Source organism: Neodiprion lecontei, chromosome 1 (assembly GCF_021901455.1).
Source record: "Neodiprion lecontei isolate iyNeoLeco1 chromosome 1, iyNeoLeco1.1, whole genome shotgun sequence".
Lineage (NCBI taxonomy): Eukaryota > Metazoa > Arthropoda > Insecta > Hymenoptera > Diprionidae > Neodiprion > Neodiprion lecontei.
This window is the reverse complement of record NC_060260.1, coordinates 38042562-38060008: the sequence shown is the minus strand read 5'-3', so window position 1 is coordinate 38060008 and position 17447 is coordinate 38042562. Positions and strand designations below refer to the sequence as shown.

The 17447-nt window shown below is 42.0% G+C and overlaps 6 protein-coding genes across 6 annotated transcripts; 2 read left to right on the top strand and 4 right to left on the bottom strand.

Moving 5' to 3' along the window:
- Window positions 1-487: 487 nt before the first annotated feature.
- LOC107222480 (uncharacterized MFS-type transporter C09D4.1-like) lies at window positions 488-3556 on the bottom strand. The gene is made up of 6 exons (XM_015661864.2): window positions 3044-3556; window positions 2454-2923; window positions 2184-2395; window positions 1895-1998; window positions 1681-1791; window positions 488-1586 (listed from the first exon to the last, which is right to left on the bottom strand). Exons 1-6 carry the CDS (start codon window positions 3313-3315, stop codon window positions 1274-1276), a joined length of 1482 nt encoding a protein of 493 aa, XP_015517350.2. The 5' UTR covers window positions 3316-3556; the 3' UTR covers window positions 488-1273.
- Window positions 3557-4490: 934 nt separating this feature from the next.
- LOC107222482 (uncharacterized MFS-type transporter C09D4.1) lies at window positions 4491-7393 on the bottom strand. Its single transcript, XM_015661866.2, has 6 exons — window positions 6859-7393; window positions 6023-6492; window positions 5680-5891; window positions 5312-5415; window positions 5065-5175; window positions 4491-4958 (listed from the first exon to the last, which is right to left on the bottom strand). The coding sequence occupies exons 1-6, from the start codon at window positions 7107-7109 to the stop codon at window positions 4625-4627; spliced, it is 1482 nt and encodes a 493-aa protein (XP_015517352.1). The 5' UTR covers window positions 7110-7393; the 3' UTR covers window positions 4491-4624.
- LOC107222483 (trichohyalin-like) lies at window positions 7379-10986 on the top strand. Its single transcript, XM_015661868.2, has 9 exons — window positions 7379-7423; window positions 8351-8687; window positions 8813-8986; window positions 9166-9360; window positions 9453-9637; window positions 9711-9831; window positions 9914-10471; window positions 10574-10741; window positions 10831-10986. The coding sequence occupies exons 2-9, from the start codon at window positions 8604-8606 to the stop codon at window positions 10966-10968; spliced, it is 1623 nt and encodes a 540-aa protein (XP_015517354.2). The 5' UTR covers window positions 7379-7423; window positions 8351-8603; the 3' UTR covers window positions 10969-10986.
- A 293-nt stretch (window positions 10987-11279) lies between these two features.
- LOC124296626 (CAP-Gly domain-containing linker protein 1-like) lies at window positions 11280-13889 on the bottom strand. The gene is made up of 9 exons (XM_046746687.1): window positions 13665-13889; window positions 13378-13563; window positions 13158-13310; window positions 12985-13083; window positions 12560-12868; window positions 12333-12492; window positions 11811-12271; window positions 11421-11717; window positions 11280-11327 (listed from the first exon to the last, which is right to left on the bottom strand). Exons 1-9 carry the CDS (start codon window positions 13887-13889, stop codon window positions 11280-11282), a joined length of 1938 nt encoding a protein of 645 aa, XP_046602643.1.
- A 250-nt stretch (window positions 13890-14139) lies between these two features.
- LOC107222487 (mitochondrial 2-oxoglutarate/malate carrier protein-like) lies at window positions 14140-15810 on the top strand. The gene is made up of 7 exons (XM_015661872.2): window positions 14140-14179; window positions 14254-14372; window positions 14449-14664; window positions 14735-14871; window positions 14970-15140; window positions 15237-15336; window positions 15409-15810. Exons 2-7 carry the CDS (start codon window positions 14281-14283, stop codon window positions 15599-15601), a joined length of 909 nt encoding a protein of 302 aa, XP_015517358.2. The 5' UTR covers window positions 14140-14179; window positions 14254-14280; the 3' UTR covers window positions 15602-15810.
- An 89-nt stretch (window positions 15811-15899) lies between these two features.
- LOC107222484 (mitochondrial 2-oxoglutarate/malate carrier protein-like) lies at window positions 15900-17383 on the bottom strand. Its single transcript, XM_015661869.2, has 6 exons — window positions 17304-17383; window positions 16818-17027; window positions 16616-16749; window positions 16347-16517; window positions 16162-16261; window positions 15900-16095 (listed from the first exon to the last, which is right to left on the bottom strand). Exons 1-6 carry the CDS (start codon window positions 17381-17383, stop codon window positions 15900-15902), a joined length of 891 nt encoding a protein of 296 aa, XP_015517355.2.
- Window positions 17384-17447: the final 64 nt, after the last annotated feature.

The following is a 17447-nucleotide window of genomic DNA, read 5'->3' as shown; positions in this document are numbered from 1 at the left end:
ATATCTTCGGTTTTCCATGATGTCACGATTTATCGGTGCATGTAACAGAGATTATTACAAGATTTCACATCAAGGTACATAAACTTGAGACTACAATTTGAAATATCGCTCGTATGTACGTATAACGATGATTGTGTTCCTGTGTATGTGTACATATATGTATAATATGTATGTATAATTGGCCACAAAAGTGAAGAGGAAAAAAAAAAAATTTCGACAATATGCAGATATATGTATACGTATACTTAATCACTCGTGCCACTTGTTTTACGTTTTTAGGTCATTTATAGAAAAGAAAATGTGTATTGAAAAATTATCTTAATAATAACTACTGTGCTTCTTTCCATTCTCCTTCGTCTGGATCAAAACATTCGATCCTAACTATCTATTGGAAATTCAGTATATGGAAATGAATCGCTGAAACTGGTAGATAAAAGTGAACCATACACTCCAAGACGGTTCAAATAGTTATTCTTTTTGACACACATTTCTTAATTTACATCCACTCGGTGTGATAAAGTAACAGAATGGTACGTCGCACGAAATTCCCTTAGGCCTCGATAATCTGTATGCAATTAATTATTCGCCGAAAACTATTAGCTTTTAATCCGTATGTAAAGTATTGTACTAAGTAGAACGGGGACGGCACGGAAGAAAAATAATAAACAATCAATAATTGGAGTTCAAATATTTTTGTAGAGATTATAAGATTTTAACGATCTTTTCATTATTATTCATTACCATCCCTCGCTTAACACTAAATGTGCGCTATAAAATATGCCAAGTACATGCTGATATTGAGGCGAAAAGATTTCAATGAATATAAATATGCGAGTATCAAAGCACGTAGCTTACACGAATCTTTATTTCTCACTCCGTATAAAAAAAAAAAACAATTTTCGACAATATACAAATATACATATACGTATACTTAATCATTCGTCCCAATTTTTTCACGTTTTGAGGTGATTTGTAGAAAAGAAACGTGTGTTGAAAAATTATCTTATAAAACCACTGTGCTTTGTTCCATTCTCCTGATTTTCCTAATAAATAATAGAATAATACGTTGCACAATATTCCCTTAGGCCTCGATATCTGTATGCAATTAATGCACCGAAAACTATTAGGTCACGGATATTTTCGGGCACATAACGATTTGTCGAATTCTGATATTACCAGATAAGTCGCACATTTGAGTTGAAAAAAAAAAAAAAAAAGAGGAACATTGTCATAGTAGGTACCGTAAGTGAGTCTTTGTCTCCGGATGTATCAGTCAGGACTTTAGTGGTTTCAACGGCGTATCGACATTGTACCCTTCGTTGGGGTGTTTTTCAACATTTTGACGCTTGAGCTCGATTTCGGTAAATCCGGAGGTTGCCAAGCCCAAAGATAGAACAGCGATAGCAAATCCATGAACTACTATTTCTCCGTAGTTTCGCAGTAAGCTACTAATGATCACTGAAAATATCCCGCCGTAAAGCTGATTCCCGAACATTAAAAGCCCCGCATACGCGTCTTCTAATTCAGGATAAACAACTTCGCCAACCAATTCGAAACCTAGACTTCCATAACTGGCCGCAAACAAACTGAAATGATAAAAAAAATATATCATACCATTGCAGAGAAAATGATCCCCTTGTGTAACGATCAGTTTTTGACGAATTTCGAATATTTTCTTACCCGAAAATCATGAAACCTGTTAACATCAGCCATCTGATTTCCATCCTCAGTCCAACGGCAAACAGGATTTCTCCGACAAGAAGAAAGATGTAGATGAAGACACCGAGTTCTCTGTAAGAATGATAATCGTGGTATCATTTACATTGCTGTTAATATTTTAAAAAACTACTACGTTTTATCTGTATCTCTTTTTCTTGTCTTTACTATAACATACTTGAACTGCTTCGTCTTGTCCAAGATTATACCAAAGGTGAAGGAACAAAAGTATCCCGCGATTACAACCAGGATACCAAGCCTTCCGACGTCTTCTTCCCCGTTCTTAAAAAAACGAAGACGAAGTGACAACATTGGTTAAATAAATATGCGATTTCCGAAAACTTTTGTCAACCGCACCGAATCCCTCCAAAGATGAAATTCGGTAGCAATTGAACTTCAAACTTTAGGATCGGAAGTACTTTATCCTAAGTGGTCTGAATTCGGAAGAGATTCTCTTTACGTTATACCTCAAAGTGATCCAGAAAATACGGGTTTAGCATGTAACACATGGTGCTGAATAACCCGTAACCCATGCCATAGGTGTTCCAAACAGCGAAGAAACTTTTGTTGGTCATGACTCTTTTCACAGTCGACCAGAATCTTGTATCTTCGACTTTGCTGTGAGTTACTTGAAGAGCGGTAGCTCTGCTGGGCGGTACGAGTGGTTCGTCCTGAAAAACTGACGGATTATGCATACATTTTAACGTTCGTCGAAGGGCGAGCATCAGCCTACTCACAAAGAAACAGAGCAATCGTCACCACGGTGGAAAAAGCTGCCGCGGACAAGAAGACGGGCGACAATTCCCTGCCAATGTCTTCGACGTTGTCGTGATTCCTCAGGATCATCCGTGTGACGAAAAAGGACAGACCAATGCCAAGCGGTCCGCCAAAGAATGCGATCGACGTCGCAGTGGCTACTTGATTCGGACCGAACCAAAGAGCTACCAATTTAACCGGTCCGGTCAGGCTGAAGACTTGTGAAAAGGTGATCACCAACTGACCAAGGACAACCGTAACGAACCGATCCGGTGACAGAGACCAGAATATGATCCAGGAGCCGATCGAGATCCCGATCGAACCGATCAGGCAGGCCCATCGCAGACCGACGCGATCTATCATACAGCAAACCGGCATGATCATGACGACGTAGGTCACCTGAAGGATCGACGAGGTCCAGGAAACCGTTGTTGGAGAGACGCTGTAGTACCTGCCCAAAATTTATAACAAAGTTCTATAAATGCTGGAGCAAATCGACGGGAGGATTCGCGTGAAAACTTATATCGGTATCCTTTGTAAATTCCCGTGTAATCGTGACGTTGGATCTCACCGGGAAATCGTTTTGCCGATAGATGAAAACTGCGTCCAATGCGGGTCGTTTGACAATGCGTAGATGAAGAACAGTCCCAACTGGAGCCAACGTCTCTTGTACACTTTAAGCTCAATTTTTGCTCCAGTCGCGTCCTCCTCAGCTTTCCTTGTTTTCTCCACGTCCTTTTCCGACAACAAGCTTTTATCGCGATTCGCAATCGGCGTTATTTTAGCGCCGTTATACGTTGTCAAAAACTCTCTGGCACTGGGATCCTCGTCCATTGACACCATCTTCTTTAAACTTAACGATACTCGGCGATGATTTTTGTAAACGAAATTGGCTTCTCCGACGATCTTACGAAAGATGATCTTCGTCTCGGTTCGTTTATCCGAGTAAACTTACTTCTTGCCGACGCTGCTTGACTGAGAGTTAATTTCAAAGTGGCAACAAGGAATCGCAACGTCTCTGACCGAAGGGATTGTTGAAGACAGTTTATCAAGCATCGAAAAGTAAAGAAGATTAAAATGTTGAGAGAAGACAGGCGTGGTTTACTCAGCGCTTTGTTCACATATCATTTACGATAATATATTTCAGGCATCGTGCAAAGTGAGAACATCAAGGTCGTTCAGATATTCACCAAGTGTGGAATGGCTGCGGTAGAGTTAAGAAAACGCTTCGGATACCGTGTTCCGAATACAGATCAAGATAGGTTCGAATTCATTTTTAAACAGGTAATTTAACGTAGAGTGCGGGAAAGTGATTGCGGATGAAATCAGGAATTCAGTCCCAAGATATGACTTTGACAAATTTTTATTTCCAATTCTTATCATCAGATATGTTTTTCTTTCTTTATTTTCTTCCTTCGTTTGTTACTTGTTATTTCTCACAATCTTTGTTAATTCCGAAAATTCATAGCCGTAATTACAGTTGTCGAATGACGAAACTATATCGTAAGATATAATACCGTAGAAACAAATATTGGCACGTAAAATTATGGTTAGTTTTTAAACTTTGTACAACCACCTCCGTTTCAAAAATATACCAAAACTTTTATCTAAATTCACTAAATCTTATACAAATTAACTCATACGTTGCCGCGAGCTGCTATCTTCAAGCAAAGTAATCACGGTTCTGCCGTTCTTTTATTGAGTTTAAATTCATTAACACGTCAGAGTTTCACAAATGTTATATAGTTCGTTGTTGGCCCAGCTGGTATTGAAATAGCTAATAACTTCCGCGAAAGTTCTCTAAACAGTCGTATGTCTCGTATGAATAACAATAAACTTTCCGAGGAATAAAAAAAACAAACAATACGCTGTAGAATTCGCTGCTTTCGACGTGCGCAGAATTCCGCGCTTCTGCTGCTGCTGCTTCGGACGAGAAATAACCAATGATGGAGAGCCATTTCAGGTACGCTGCAAGTCCGAGGCGTAAGATAATTGCACTTACAATTGGCTATTATCGAGGGTAGGAGCGTCATGGTACAACAATACGACAATCGAGCACGTATCCGTCGGGATGTATTTTTTTTTTTTTTTTTTTTTTCTACGAAAAACAGAAAACTGGCAGAAAATTTAACCAGCACACTCGTTCCGTGTCTCACAGTTTTGTCTGGATAGTCTCGGGTTCGACGACTTGCGATTCCGCGACGCGATTCCGTTTAGGGTCGCAGTGCTCCTTGGCGTTTAGCCGTTTAAGATCGGTCTTAACGAATACGACCAGCGCTAAGCCTACGCCAACAACAATGATAAGGCAACCGTGAGCTACGACATCCCCGTAAGTCCTCAGTAATGCACCGGCAATCACGACCATTATCGCACCGTATAACTGGTTCGCCACTCTGAGCAGTCCAGATGTCACATTCTCCGGTTCTGGATAAGTACTCTCGGCAGCCAGTTCAAACCCGATGCTTCCATAGGTGACGCCGAATACCCTAGAGTCATAATGTAAACGTCAAAAACCCAGCACCGGTAACAATTAGTCGGATGTTGTTATCGCCTGCGGTTAATTGACGTGATTAACGTAGACAAATCGATTACCCCAATACTATAATAGCGAGGTAAACCACCCATCTTATTTCCATCAACAGTCCAACGGCGAATAGGATTTCCCCGACGAGAGTAAAAGCGTAGATGAAAATGTTGAGAGCTCTGTAAACGTTAAAGAGCGCGCGTTTGTAAAGTGCGGTAACGTTTCATTTACCGAACCGTCGAATCTCTTGCTCAAATTTATCCACCGTACACACACACACACACACATATATATATTTTATACATGGATACTTACTTGAACTTTTTCGTCTTGTCCAATATCATACCAAAGATTATCGAGGCGAAACTTCCCGTGAACCACATTAGCAGACCGAGCCTACCTGCGTCTTCTTCCCCGTTCTAAGTGACGAAGATGTATTTGTACGGTTAGGTAGAGCGAATTTTTTAAAAATTTCTTCTCGTTTTTTTCACGGAATGTCGGGTTCAAATTATTTATACCTACGCATATACCTTTGTAACGGCATTAGAAACTAAAATTTCGGGTGACCAACGCACGTTGAACTCGTTCGAGAAACCGTAGCACTTGAGACCAGACATTCCGCGATTATTTATACTCCACAGACCTCGTGTAATACGAATCGTTGGATTCGTAATTGAAGTTACCTTGAAGTGAAATAGCAAAAATGGATTGACCAGGGCAGATATCATGTCCAGAACCCCGCCGCTGATGCCGTACGAATTCCACAGCATGAGAAAACTCTTGTTGCTGAGAATTCTCTTCAACGTTGGCCAGAATTGTCCGGCCTCGGCTTCGCTGTTGGCCTTCTGAAGGGCTCTTGCCTCACTCGGCGGCAAGCGTGGTTCATCACGAAAAACTGTAAAGTCATAAATTATTAATGAACGAATGGAATACGCACAGAGGTGGCATGGTAATGACATGATGTAAACAGCGAGACTTTGGTAAGCAAATTACGAATGCACGCACAGCCTTTGCAAGGCTACTCACAGAAGAACAACGCGACCGTTACAATCGTCGAGAGTATCGCCATTCCCAGGAAGAGCAGAGTCAGGTCGTTCCCGATGTCCTCGATGTTCTCGTGGTCCCTCACTATCATCGGTGTGATCAGGAAGAGCGTGCTGATGCCCATCAACGGGCCGAAGCAGCCGATCGATGTTGCCGTGGCCACTTGGTTAGAGCCAAACCAGAGGGCCGACAATCTTACCGGGCCGGTCGAGACGAAGACCTGAGCAGATGCGACGATCGTTTGACCGACAAAGGCGACGACGAAACGGTCCGGCGATGCGGAGAAAAATTTTATCCATGAACCGATCGAGATACCCAGAGAACCGATCAGACAGGCCCATCGGAGACCGACGCGGTCCATCACATAGGAAGCTGGGAGCATCAAGGCTACGTACATCACGTGGAAGATCGTCGAGGTCCAATCTACGGCCAATGGTGAAACGCCGTAGTACCTGCGTATATTTTAAAATTCACAACGTTTCTATTCACGATTAAGCGTTAATACGTCGAGAAGTGAGAGGATATTTTTGTTTCTTTTTTTCTTTTTTCCTCTCTCTCTCTCTCGGAAGCAAGTTAACACCTCTTTCATGAATTTTTGCCGACCGCAACGTTTTGACTAGGATATTATTATACACCTTGCAAGTATAAAATGTATTAAACCGTTTACCGGGAACCTCGGTTACGCGGGTAAGCGAGGAAGTTTAATTACAATGCCCAAAGCGTCGAGAGAGAAGGGAAAAGAAATAAATCATCCTCCATCGGTTAGAACGTCTTTGAATACGCATAATCGTGCAGGTGTATGATTGCGGGTTTCTTACTTGGAAATTATATTTCCAACGATGGTGAACTGTATCCAATGCATGTTGTTAGATGCACCGTAGATGAAAAAAAGGCCGAGCTGGAGCCAACGGCGTTTGTAAACTTTAATCTCGGCCTCGGACTCGGTTTTCTCACCGTCTTCACCGAGCGTTTTTTCACTCTCGAGAATAGCCGACATTCGAAAATCATTCTCCTGCACTGTTATCACTTCCGGAGCACTGGCGAAACCCTCGTTTATCGCCGCTACCATTTTCGTTATTCACTTCTACGTGTAAAACGTGCCGCTACTCATCTGACCAATACCCGATTTGGCACAGTTATTTTCAAACAGAGAAGAGCTTTCTCACCGGGTCGACGCGAAGCAAGGTTTCGTTAACGACTAGAGACCGTCCCTCCTGCGGACTTGACTTCGTGTTGACTCTTTCGTTTAACTACCTGCACGAACCTATCGAACAGTCGTTAAAATGATCGAGATAGTCAAAATGTCGTTTATTCTGGACTTACTAGTTCTCAATTCTACCAAAACACTAACAAGCGGACCAACAACCACTGAACAACCTGCCGGTACACATGACTATAATACAACCTTCTCGTACGCCAATCGTGGAGGGGAAAAAATTACGGTGTTCGAATGTATATATATGCATATATACATATATATATATGTATATATATACATACATATGATATTTGTACGCATAGATAATTGACAGTGAGGGCAATCTACGCATAACCATGGGATTAGGTGCGAAATATCAGATTTTTTATTTACGACAGCGTATGAATATTACTTCATTCCATTTTGTATCGTTAACTCGGAGCGTTCATTTATTTTAGATCGATTTTAGCTTCCTCCGGTTAATTACCAATAAATGTTCAATCATTATACTGTTTTTCACGATCCGCGTATGAGGATTCGATGTGATTTTTATTTATTCATTAATTTGTTTCTTTGTTTTTTTTTTCTTTTTTTTCTCTTCTTATTTTTTTGTATAATAATGTCAAGCTCAGCGTCAGCTATCGACGAAGGCTAAATAGTTAGCAGCCATTGAGTCGAAGTGCGTGATGTAATAAGGTAATTGAGTAGGGGAAAGTGGTCTAAAACCGGATGGGTATAAGAAAAACAGAATATTATCTAATAGACTTAGGGGGATTTTTAAATACATGGGTACGCGGTTATGTATCGTCGTTTTCAATATTCAAAATTCTAGAGAGCAAAATATTTGAATATGGTGATAACAACGATCACAAATACGACGCGTACGATCGTGTCATAGGAATTTTCGTGAATGATTCATGGTCGAGATTTGTTTTTACAAATTCATTCTCTGGCGCGTATTCTCAATTTCAGTTACAAGTGACAAAAGTCGAAATGAGCCGAAAGATGTGATAAAAAAGTAAATACCGGGATTTCGGTAATCACTTTTTTTCAATTTAGAACGTTAGTTTGATCGCTTCATATCGACTACATGGTTGTCACTTGATACGCAGTCACATCATGCAGCGTGTAATATCGATTCAACAAATTCCGGGCATCTCTAACGGCAACTAAGAGACGATCAACGATTCGATTCATTGCCTCGCCATGCTTCCGCTCGTTTTGAGAAACGTAGCAATGTTCGTTCCGTTTTAACCTGGTATTTCGGTTAAGATATCAAGCGATCCGTCAAGTTCGCGCGCTCGGGTTACAACGTTTGTCCAACCTCGCCGTCCTCTGGTTTACATCACCGTCGTCGATTCTAAGATGGTGAATAAAAATCAGCAAGTTCAATCGAAAATCCGTACGTTATACTACCTGGAGCCCGGGCAAAAGCTGAGTAGCACGAAGGTGAGATCTGATTTTAATTTTGCGAAAGATAGGCGAAGGTGATCACTCGAATGTTTGAAAAAAACCGCCAAAATACTTGGACTTCTATTTTTCTCGCTTTGCAACGCAAATTCTTACCGTTAAAGATCTCCGAGAGAAAGCTGATGCTTATCGCACCCCGGAGCGAGTACAAGAGGCTCGTCGACTACACGAATCAATCGGAAAGAATGACGGTCGTTGCTGAAAAGGAGAGAGCTAAGCTGGCCGCAATTAGGAAGGCAACCTACGAAATGTCGAAGCATTGGAACAACACAAACGAGGTATATACCTATCTCAAATTACCGTCCCAATCAGCCCGGGGTTCTGTTAATTCTTTGTAATGACGTGGAAAACTCTGGTATTCCCCAGACGAGAACCAATGAAATTATCAATGATATAATTAATAATTGATAGGATAATTAGTAATCCACTAAAATTGGAAATCCGTGCGTATCGACAGAACGTGAAGAGGCGCAGGAGGGCCGAGCTCCTGGCCAAAAGAAAACAGGAAGACGAAATTCGCGCGCGATTCGCGAAGGAAATTGCCGAGCAAAACGCGGCGGAGAGGGAAAAAGTTGTGGAAGAAGCGAGGCGGTTGTTGCTGTATAAAAAGCCTCTGTGCAGGCTGCTTAACGGGGCTCTTCTCACTTCCGAGGTGAAATGTTTTTCCTTCAACCCTTAATTTGATGGGCCGGAAAATTTCAAACGACTCAAGACGCGTCTCGTACTTGTCGCAATTTCGCGCAGTGTTTCAGGGAACGAGACGCCCAACTCGCGTTTGAGAAAACTCTTCGAGGTGTCGACGAGGAGCAGGAAAAAGAGTACGCGAAAATCCTGAAACAGGAAGCCGAGGACTTCGAGGAAGCGGAGCGTCGGAAGGCCGCCGAAAGGGAGAAGAAAAACAGAGCTTACGGAGAAGAGCTTAAGAAGCAGTAATCATTCACTATTTTCGAATCAATTACTGCGCGAGGAATTTTGTTTTTTAATTTGAAAACTCGATTTCAGAATCGACGATGACAGGAATAATTTGAAACGGGCTGATAGAGAGGAATACTTAATGGGAAGACAAGATCTGATCAATATGGCACGAGAGATAAGAGAAATAAAAGAATGCGAGGATGAACAGGTGGGAGTTAATTATAATTATACACTTCACACCACCGGCCTGTAAACACTTCGTCATCGAAGCGTCATAATTCGATTTTCAGAAGCTGAATCGCAAGAACGAGCTGAAGAAGTTAGTGACGGACGCCATTAGAGAGAAGGAAAAATTCGAAATTGAGTCGAAGCGTGAGAAAGAATTTTGCGACCGAGCCATCGAGATATTCGAGAGATCAAAACGGCGGATTGCCCAGATTAGGAAAATCAAGGCGCAGGAGGAGTTGCAGGCCAAAATGCGCCACGCTGAATATTTGGGTGAGCTTTGTTCGGAACGAAAAAAGTTCGCCGCTGCAACGTCGAAAAAACGGTTGGACAACGAAGATGAGCTGACCCGTCAAGCCCGGGAAGAGATCGAAGCGAAAGAATTGGCAATGATTGAGGCTAAGAAGCAACGAGCACTGGAGTTGAAAATGGAGTGCATAAAACTCGGCGAGGAAGCCGCGAATGAAAAGCGAAGACGAGATTACGAGACGAAGGAGCTCAACAATTGGGAGACACTGCAGAGACTGAAGAGGGACGAATTTAACAAAGAGTTTGAAATTAATGAACGGAAACGAGAGTGGGAACAGAAAATGACGAATGCTAGAGACCTGCGACAGCAAATGGTGATGATGTTTTAAGAATTGACTAATTCTTCCTTTTCTTGATTCATTCTTATTTTTAACAATAATCAATTCATTTCATTTCATTTCACTCGTTGGTTAAAGTCCGAGAACGAGGAGAAACGAAACCGTGAGAAGCGATACGAGAATGATGAAAATTCGGCAGTGGCAATTATCGAAAAAACTAATAAAAAAGTATTGGAATACGGTCAGCAAATCCTGAACGAATCCAAAGGCGTTAGACCGCTGTATCCTATACTAAAAACAATCGAGGTTTGATAACGTTTCAAGTTTTACAAATATTTAACAATCCGTTACTTGTCTGCGGAAATTAAAGACTCGTAATTTTATTATCGTTACAGAAATTCAAGATAGAAAACGGACTGGTACCAAGGAAAACTTGCGACGAAAATAACGTTTTGGCACCGGCCAGAAAACCAAGGAAACGTACGCCCGTTTGCTCTGCTCCAGTGCCGGAACACGAAGTTGTTTACATATGAATTTTAGGCTCTGTATAAGATCCTGACGTCTCTTGTATAAATATATGTTTTTCATATCTGACATTCTGCATGTATTTCAACGTCTTGTCGGTATTCGATTTTTTTCTGTCGTGAAAAAAAGACTCTAAGGCCATAAAGGCGGTTCCACCGGCACGACACAGTGGTAAATTTATTCACGTCAAGTTGGTGCGAAAACAACAAGTATCAAAAGTACGTAACAAAAAAACGCTGTATTGATGCAAAGCACGGTATTACGTGTACAACTCGAGTGACTCGAACTTGTTTCAGTCAACACTTCACCGAGGAAGTATCTAGTCGATCGTTTTCGCCATCGAGTTATTATCCAATCCCAGGAAAGACTGAAAATTTACAATTGCGACGAAAGTACAAGCTTGTAGTCATATAATCAATCAACGAGTTTATATTTGCGTCAAGTGTTGTCCTAACATTACCTTCAAAGAATTGATAAAGGTAGTTTTTTCAGGAGTGCTTTCCGACAAAGTTGCTTCATCTGGCGGTGCAGTTTTTAAAGTATCATAGCGTATTCTGTTTCGAATCATATCGAGCCGTTTTTCCTCAGCAGAGTTCAATACCGCAATTACTTCCGGTCCCTCGGGAGTTCCTTTCGCAGGATTGACATCCGTGTTAATTCTCAGGGTCTTTATGTGGTCCATCAATTTGTCGACGGTATCGACCAAGTCTTTGACCTCCTCTTCTTGCCTCAGAAGAGCGTACTTGTATCTAGATATCTGGAGGAAGACGGTGAATGGGGCATAAATCATGGTCGAAAAACCGAACAAATTGCCGTATTCCTGCAATTTGCATTATAAATATTCACTCACTTCGAGAACCAACCGCTCTCTTTGCTTTTCCGTTTCCCTCAGATGCTGTAATTGCTTGGACATATATTTGTACGTGTCTCTGTCAAGGGTACTGACTATGTTGGGATTTTTTTCACTCCTGTCCAGCAAAGCTATGTGCGCTGCTCTAACTTCCTCAAGCTCCGCAACCTTCAGACGAAGCTGGTCTCTTTCTTCGGCAACTTTGCTCGTCGTTTCACCGAAAATTCTAAAAACACCCGGACCCTCCTTCGTCACTCGGTCGAGCTTCGTTCTGAGCTGTTCTCTTTCCAGACAAGCCTGACGGAGTTCCTCTAGTAGATCATTCGACCTGCTGGCCATACGAAGCGCTTTTACTTCGCCCTGAAGTCGAAGACAATTCTCCACGAGTACCTCGATTTCGCGTTTCAAGTCATCACGCTCCTGTTTTACCTCGTCGAAGTTCTTCAGCCGTTCGGAAATTTCTAGAAAAGAACGTCAGCGTGTTCAATGCCGATAAACCGCAATGTAGCTCGGAAAATAAACCTGCGTTTTCATTGTACAACTTGACGAAATCTGAGCTCAATTTTTCTTTCTCTACTTTAGTCATCGCGACCATGGATAGTTCCCCCCGTTTCACCATGTCCGGTAGCTCCAAATGCGTCCTGGAACCAGTCTTTATATTGTTCGGGTCAATACCTTCGATCTGAAATTTATTTCTCAGTTGTTTGCACGCTTACAAGCGAAATTTGTTGGAAAATTTGGCTGCACACCAGCACCTTGTTATCGTTGTTTCCGCTTAGGACCATATCCGTTCCTTCCAGCAAGCAACACTTCTGTTTGTGGTTTCTATAATTTTCTCTGAGTTTGTCGATTTCACATAGGAGCTGACTTTTCTCACGCTCAATCACCGCCAGGTGAGCATAATACTGTCGCTGATCAGGTGGAATGGAGTAAACACGTTCCACCAAATCGATGCGCTCTTCCTCGATCAAAGCCAACTTCTTTAACTGTATCTTCAGCATGCGTATCTTGCGTTGAATATTCTTCGTGCCTTTTGACAACCTTTGAACGTCTGTGAACTGCAGTTAAGTTTGCTTTTCATTGTATATTTAAAACCGGACCATTGACCGAAGGTAAACCGACCGTCCCAGAAATAGTGAAAGGGTTTCAACGACTGCACACTCATGCATCTTACCTCGTTCTCACGACGAAGACAGCTAATTTGAACGGAGTTACTCGTGCCTTCGAGATCTTCGTCAATCACGCCCAATCCCATAGCTTTCACAAGCCTTACCTAAGCACAAAATTTCAAAACTGCAGGGTTACGTTCGACCGAATTCGTGTCTGTGAAGCAAAATCACGTCACACCTGATGCCTCATGAGTCTTTCTAGACCGAGCAAAGTTTTCGACACGTCTTTCCGGACCAGTGTTTGTTCAGTGGGCAAATTGTTGTCGTATTTGAACTTGTCCAGTGCCATGCACATGTTTTCGTTTTGACTCAGTGCCTCCGTCTCTCGACACTGGAATCAAAGAAATTATCCAAATCATCGGTATTAGCCCTTAAAGATTCGGGTTTAAGATCCTTACGGTCTTCTTTAGCTCGAGTAATGTTTCTTTCTTCATAGACATGTTCAGGAAATGGTAAAGCTGCTCTCTTTGGCCGTTTACAAGTTTCTGCAAGGTACGAATATGCTCGTCTTTGCTAGTCAAAATCGTCTGAAATTCCAGCTGGGATCTGGCCGCTTTTTCCGAGAGAATCTCATTGTCCGAGTTCTGTTCCAACAGTGGATTAGATAGTGCCGAGACTTCGAAGTGGTTGCTTTGAAGTTCTCGTGGTTAGATTACGAATTAAATTTGTAATACGTATAATATACTTGGATCAAAGGGTTCGGGCCCTGGTTCTGAGAGAAATAACTGTGAGATTCTTTGACCTGCAATCCTTCTCCAAGCCCGGAATCCGGTAACTTTTTACCTTCCTTCTCTATATTTTCGATCATTCTATTCATACGTCGTGCGGGATTATTATCTCCTTTCGCGAGATCTTCTTCCTCGTCACTCGAGGATGTCGTCCCATCTTCGTCCAAAGAAGTCCAGGACATTGCCTGCTCTTACCAGATAATTTAGAGTTACTAATAAAACGTACAAATTTCTTCACTCAGCTAGAAATCGACCGACACATATTTTGATATTGGTGTATGAAGTTGTCCGTAAATTTTCGTAATAACAAGATCGTAGAATCGACTTCAAACGTCATCCCGATAAAATATCGTTACACGATCGGTTTTCGAGAGGTTTGAATAACGTAATTGACTTTCTAGAAAACTTGTCCTTCGGCAGTAGAAGTGAATAATTTCAATACAGTGATGATATTATTTCTTCACGAGCTTTGGTAAGAACAATTTTACTCTCTGCCAAAGTTGACATAAAAACAAATAAATAAATAAAAAACAAATTTGTTGGAAGACAAGTATAATCGTATGACGATTGAAAATGACTGAACAAAAAAATTCAACTCAACCCTCGACACCGAAGCAAAAGTCCGTACCTCCTGTATTCAACTTTATCAATGGAGGACTATCAGGGTAAGGTTTGTAGATAAAAAGTAAATGCCTGCATCTTTATCAATCCTCTCAACTTTATGCTATATTTCAATTATAGAATGCTAGCGACATGTGTCGTGCATCCGATGGACGTGCTGAAAAATCGTATGCAATTGAACCGTGACGGAACTTCCATCGTGATGTTGATCAAATCTATCATGGCTGAGGAAGGGTTGACTAAATTTTATCGAGGTTTGACTGCCGGCCTGGTTCGACAAGCGACTTACACCACCACAAGACTGGGGATTTACAATCATCTGCTGGATATGTGGAAGTACGTACGTAAATGGAGAACTGGAAATGAGCTGAAATTATGCCTACAATCACGCATGAAAATTTTTCAGAGCGAATAAGGCATCCCCACCCAGTTTTATGGTCCTCTGTACAATGGGAATGACTGCTGGAGTTTGCGGAGCCTTCGTAGGAACTCCGGCCGAAATAGCGCTGGTGAGAATGTCGGCTGATGGAAGGCTGCCACCAGGTATGAGTTTATTCAAGTTTCGACAATTCGTACAAGTCTGAGTGAAGAACTGTGAGGTTCAAAGCTACTTCAATGGCTTTTTTTTTACCAAAGAATAGATCACAGGAGAAACTACAAACACGTCTTCGACGCGTTCTTCAGGATTTACAAGGATGAAGGTATCACTGCGCTGTGGAGAGGCTGCATCCCGACAATGGGCAGGGCAGCTGTTGTAAATGTATCGCAATTGGCGACTTACAGCCAAGCAAAGAAAATGATAGTGAAAACATGTTTGTATCATTCTTGTTAATATGCAGAGACTAAAAATAGGATATCCAGTCTGGAGTATTCAAGGAAGAACGTTGCCATCTAATTCAATTGCACAGGGAACGTGAAGGAGGGAATTCCTCTACATTTTTGGGCTTCCATGGTATCTGGACTTCTTACATCGTTCAACTCCATGCCTTTCGATATTGCGAAAACCAGGTAGTTGACGACGTGATTGCGTATTAATGGGTCTTAATTAAAATGTGCCTTTTGTTTTATCTCCTTTTTTAGAATACAGAATCTCAAGGTATCGGTGAAACCCCCGTCAATGATGAGTGTAATAACCAAGACCGCACAGCAGGAAGGAATAACTGCTCTGTGGAAAGGATTCGTGCCAACCTACTGCAGGATTGGACCTCACACTGTCCTTACGTTCATGATAAACGAACAGCTGACCAAACTATCGAGGCAATATTTTGTCTGAAATGTTTTTTCCGCGTACAACCGAACAGTCGTTCAATGCGGAACACGAATTTTGACCCTTTTTATATTCAAGTACGTGTATAGTATACACACATTTATACTCGGCTTATACTTGTTTTTGCATTTTTCTTATACATGCGTACAAGGAACGAGAAAAATAATTTCATCTCCTTAAATTAATACTTCGTTCCATACTTCCGCGATGGTATCAGTGGTGGAAATCAGTGTAAACAAGATTCAGGCTTGGTAAAACGGTATATGTAATATATTCACATAATGTTAAGACGAGAAAGACAGATTCAACTCTGGAAGTGCGTTAAGTAGAACCTAGTCAATTGGTCCATAGCGACCATGGTGATAACGGTATTCGGAGCCAGTCTTGCATAATAAGGAAGAAATCCACGCCAGAGAGATCGGAAACCTTCGGACCTGGATATCGTGAGAAGCATTTTTCCAGTGCCCGGGGGTTTGTCGGACTCTTTCCAATTTTGAATTCTATGGCATGTGGGTAAAGGATATTTCAGTGATTTTTATTATTCCTAACAATCGGTAAACACCAACCTCGTCTTCGCGATGTCCATCGGTAACGAAGCTGTCGCTGCTACTACCCCGGACATCAGTCCAGCGACGAATTGCATGGGAAGACCATCCTCGAAGTGTCCTTTTCAAATCACAAATGCTGTAGTAGTTAACCACGCACTGAGGAGTACTTGAGAGATCCGAATACCATTGGAATTCCGGCTTACCAGTGTCCTTGAGCATCGTCTTGGACCTTGAGTACGTTCCCAATTGAGCTCCATTAGCAATCGCGGCTCTGCAAACCGTTGCCATTGCTCCGGCCCATAGAGTGTGAATTCCTTCCTCTTTGAAGACTCTGAACAGTCCATCAATCGCATGTTTGTAGCTCCGACGTTTCTCTGGGCAAATACGAATGTCATCTCGATATTTGTGAGAACGCTTATCGGTGTAATGAATTATTTGGATCGTGCAAGGTGGAATTCGATATCGTAACAACCAAGTGGCAGTCCAACGTCTGCGATCATCCGAACCATCACAACGTCCGTGGGTGTTCCAACTAGAGCTCCAATCATTCCAGCCAACATCCCCAGGGATATAAGAGTTGGGTAGTTCAGACGCCCAAAGCGTTTTCTGGGAGGAAAATAAGAGTATACAACTGTTGGTCGATTAAATAGGCGATCGTTACAAACTTCACTTACTCGCATATTTCTGACATGGTGTTGAAAATGCCAAGCCTTGTGGTGGTGTAGGTGATTTGTCTCAACAGCGAGGCTGACAATCCTGTGTAAAGTCCAAGAAGGCCTTGCGCTCTGGTGGTTTGCTTCATCGTGCTCAATAATTCAGATTTATAGACTTGCATCCGAACCTTTAGGACGTCCATTGGATGCGTCAGGGCTTGGCCTGTCACGCTAGCTTGGACATCATGTAAATGTCAGATTTCATAATTCCACGATAGTGTGAATAAGATTGCCGCAAGGTTATCCAGTCTAGCTTCAGAGCCAAAGTAATGAATTGGTTCTTTGATTTTTCAACGGAACAATGAAACGCAGCTTGAGGTGATGAATTTAAGGAATCGTGGTTGCGACGAAAAGCGCATATAAATCTCTAAATAAACCGTTTTTCGTAACTAGACAAATAAGAAGTAAACAATTAGACTTCCAGCCTTCCCTTCGCTTTGCACTCACCCAGCCAAACCTCCAATACCGAATTTTACGTAGATTGGTACCTGGTGCCTGACCAAAGGTGATTTTTCATCTGTCGACATACCCGTTGACAAAATGACCTTTCTACCGACACAGGAATCATAAATTACCCTACCAAGCGCTGGT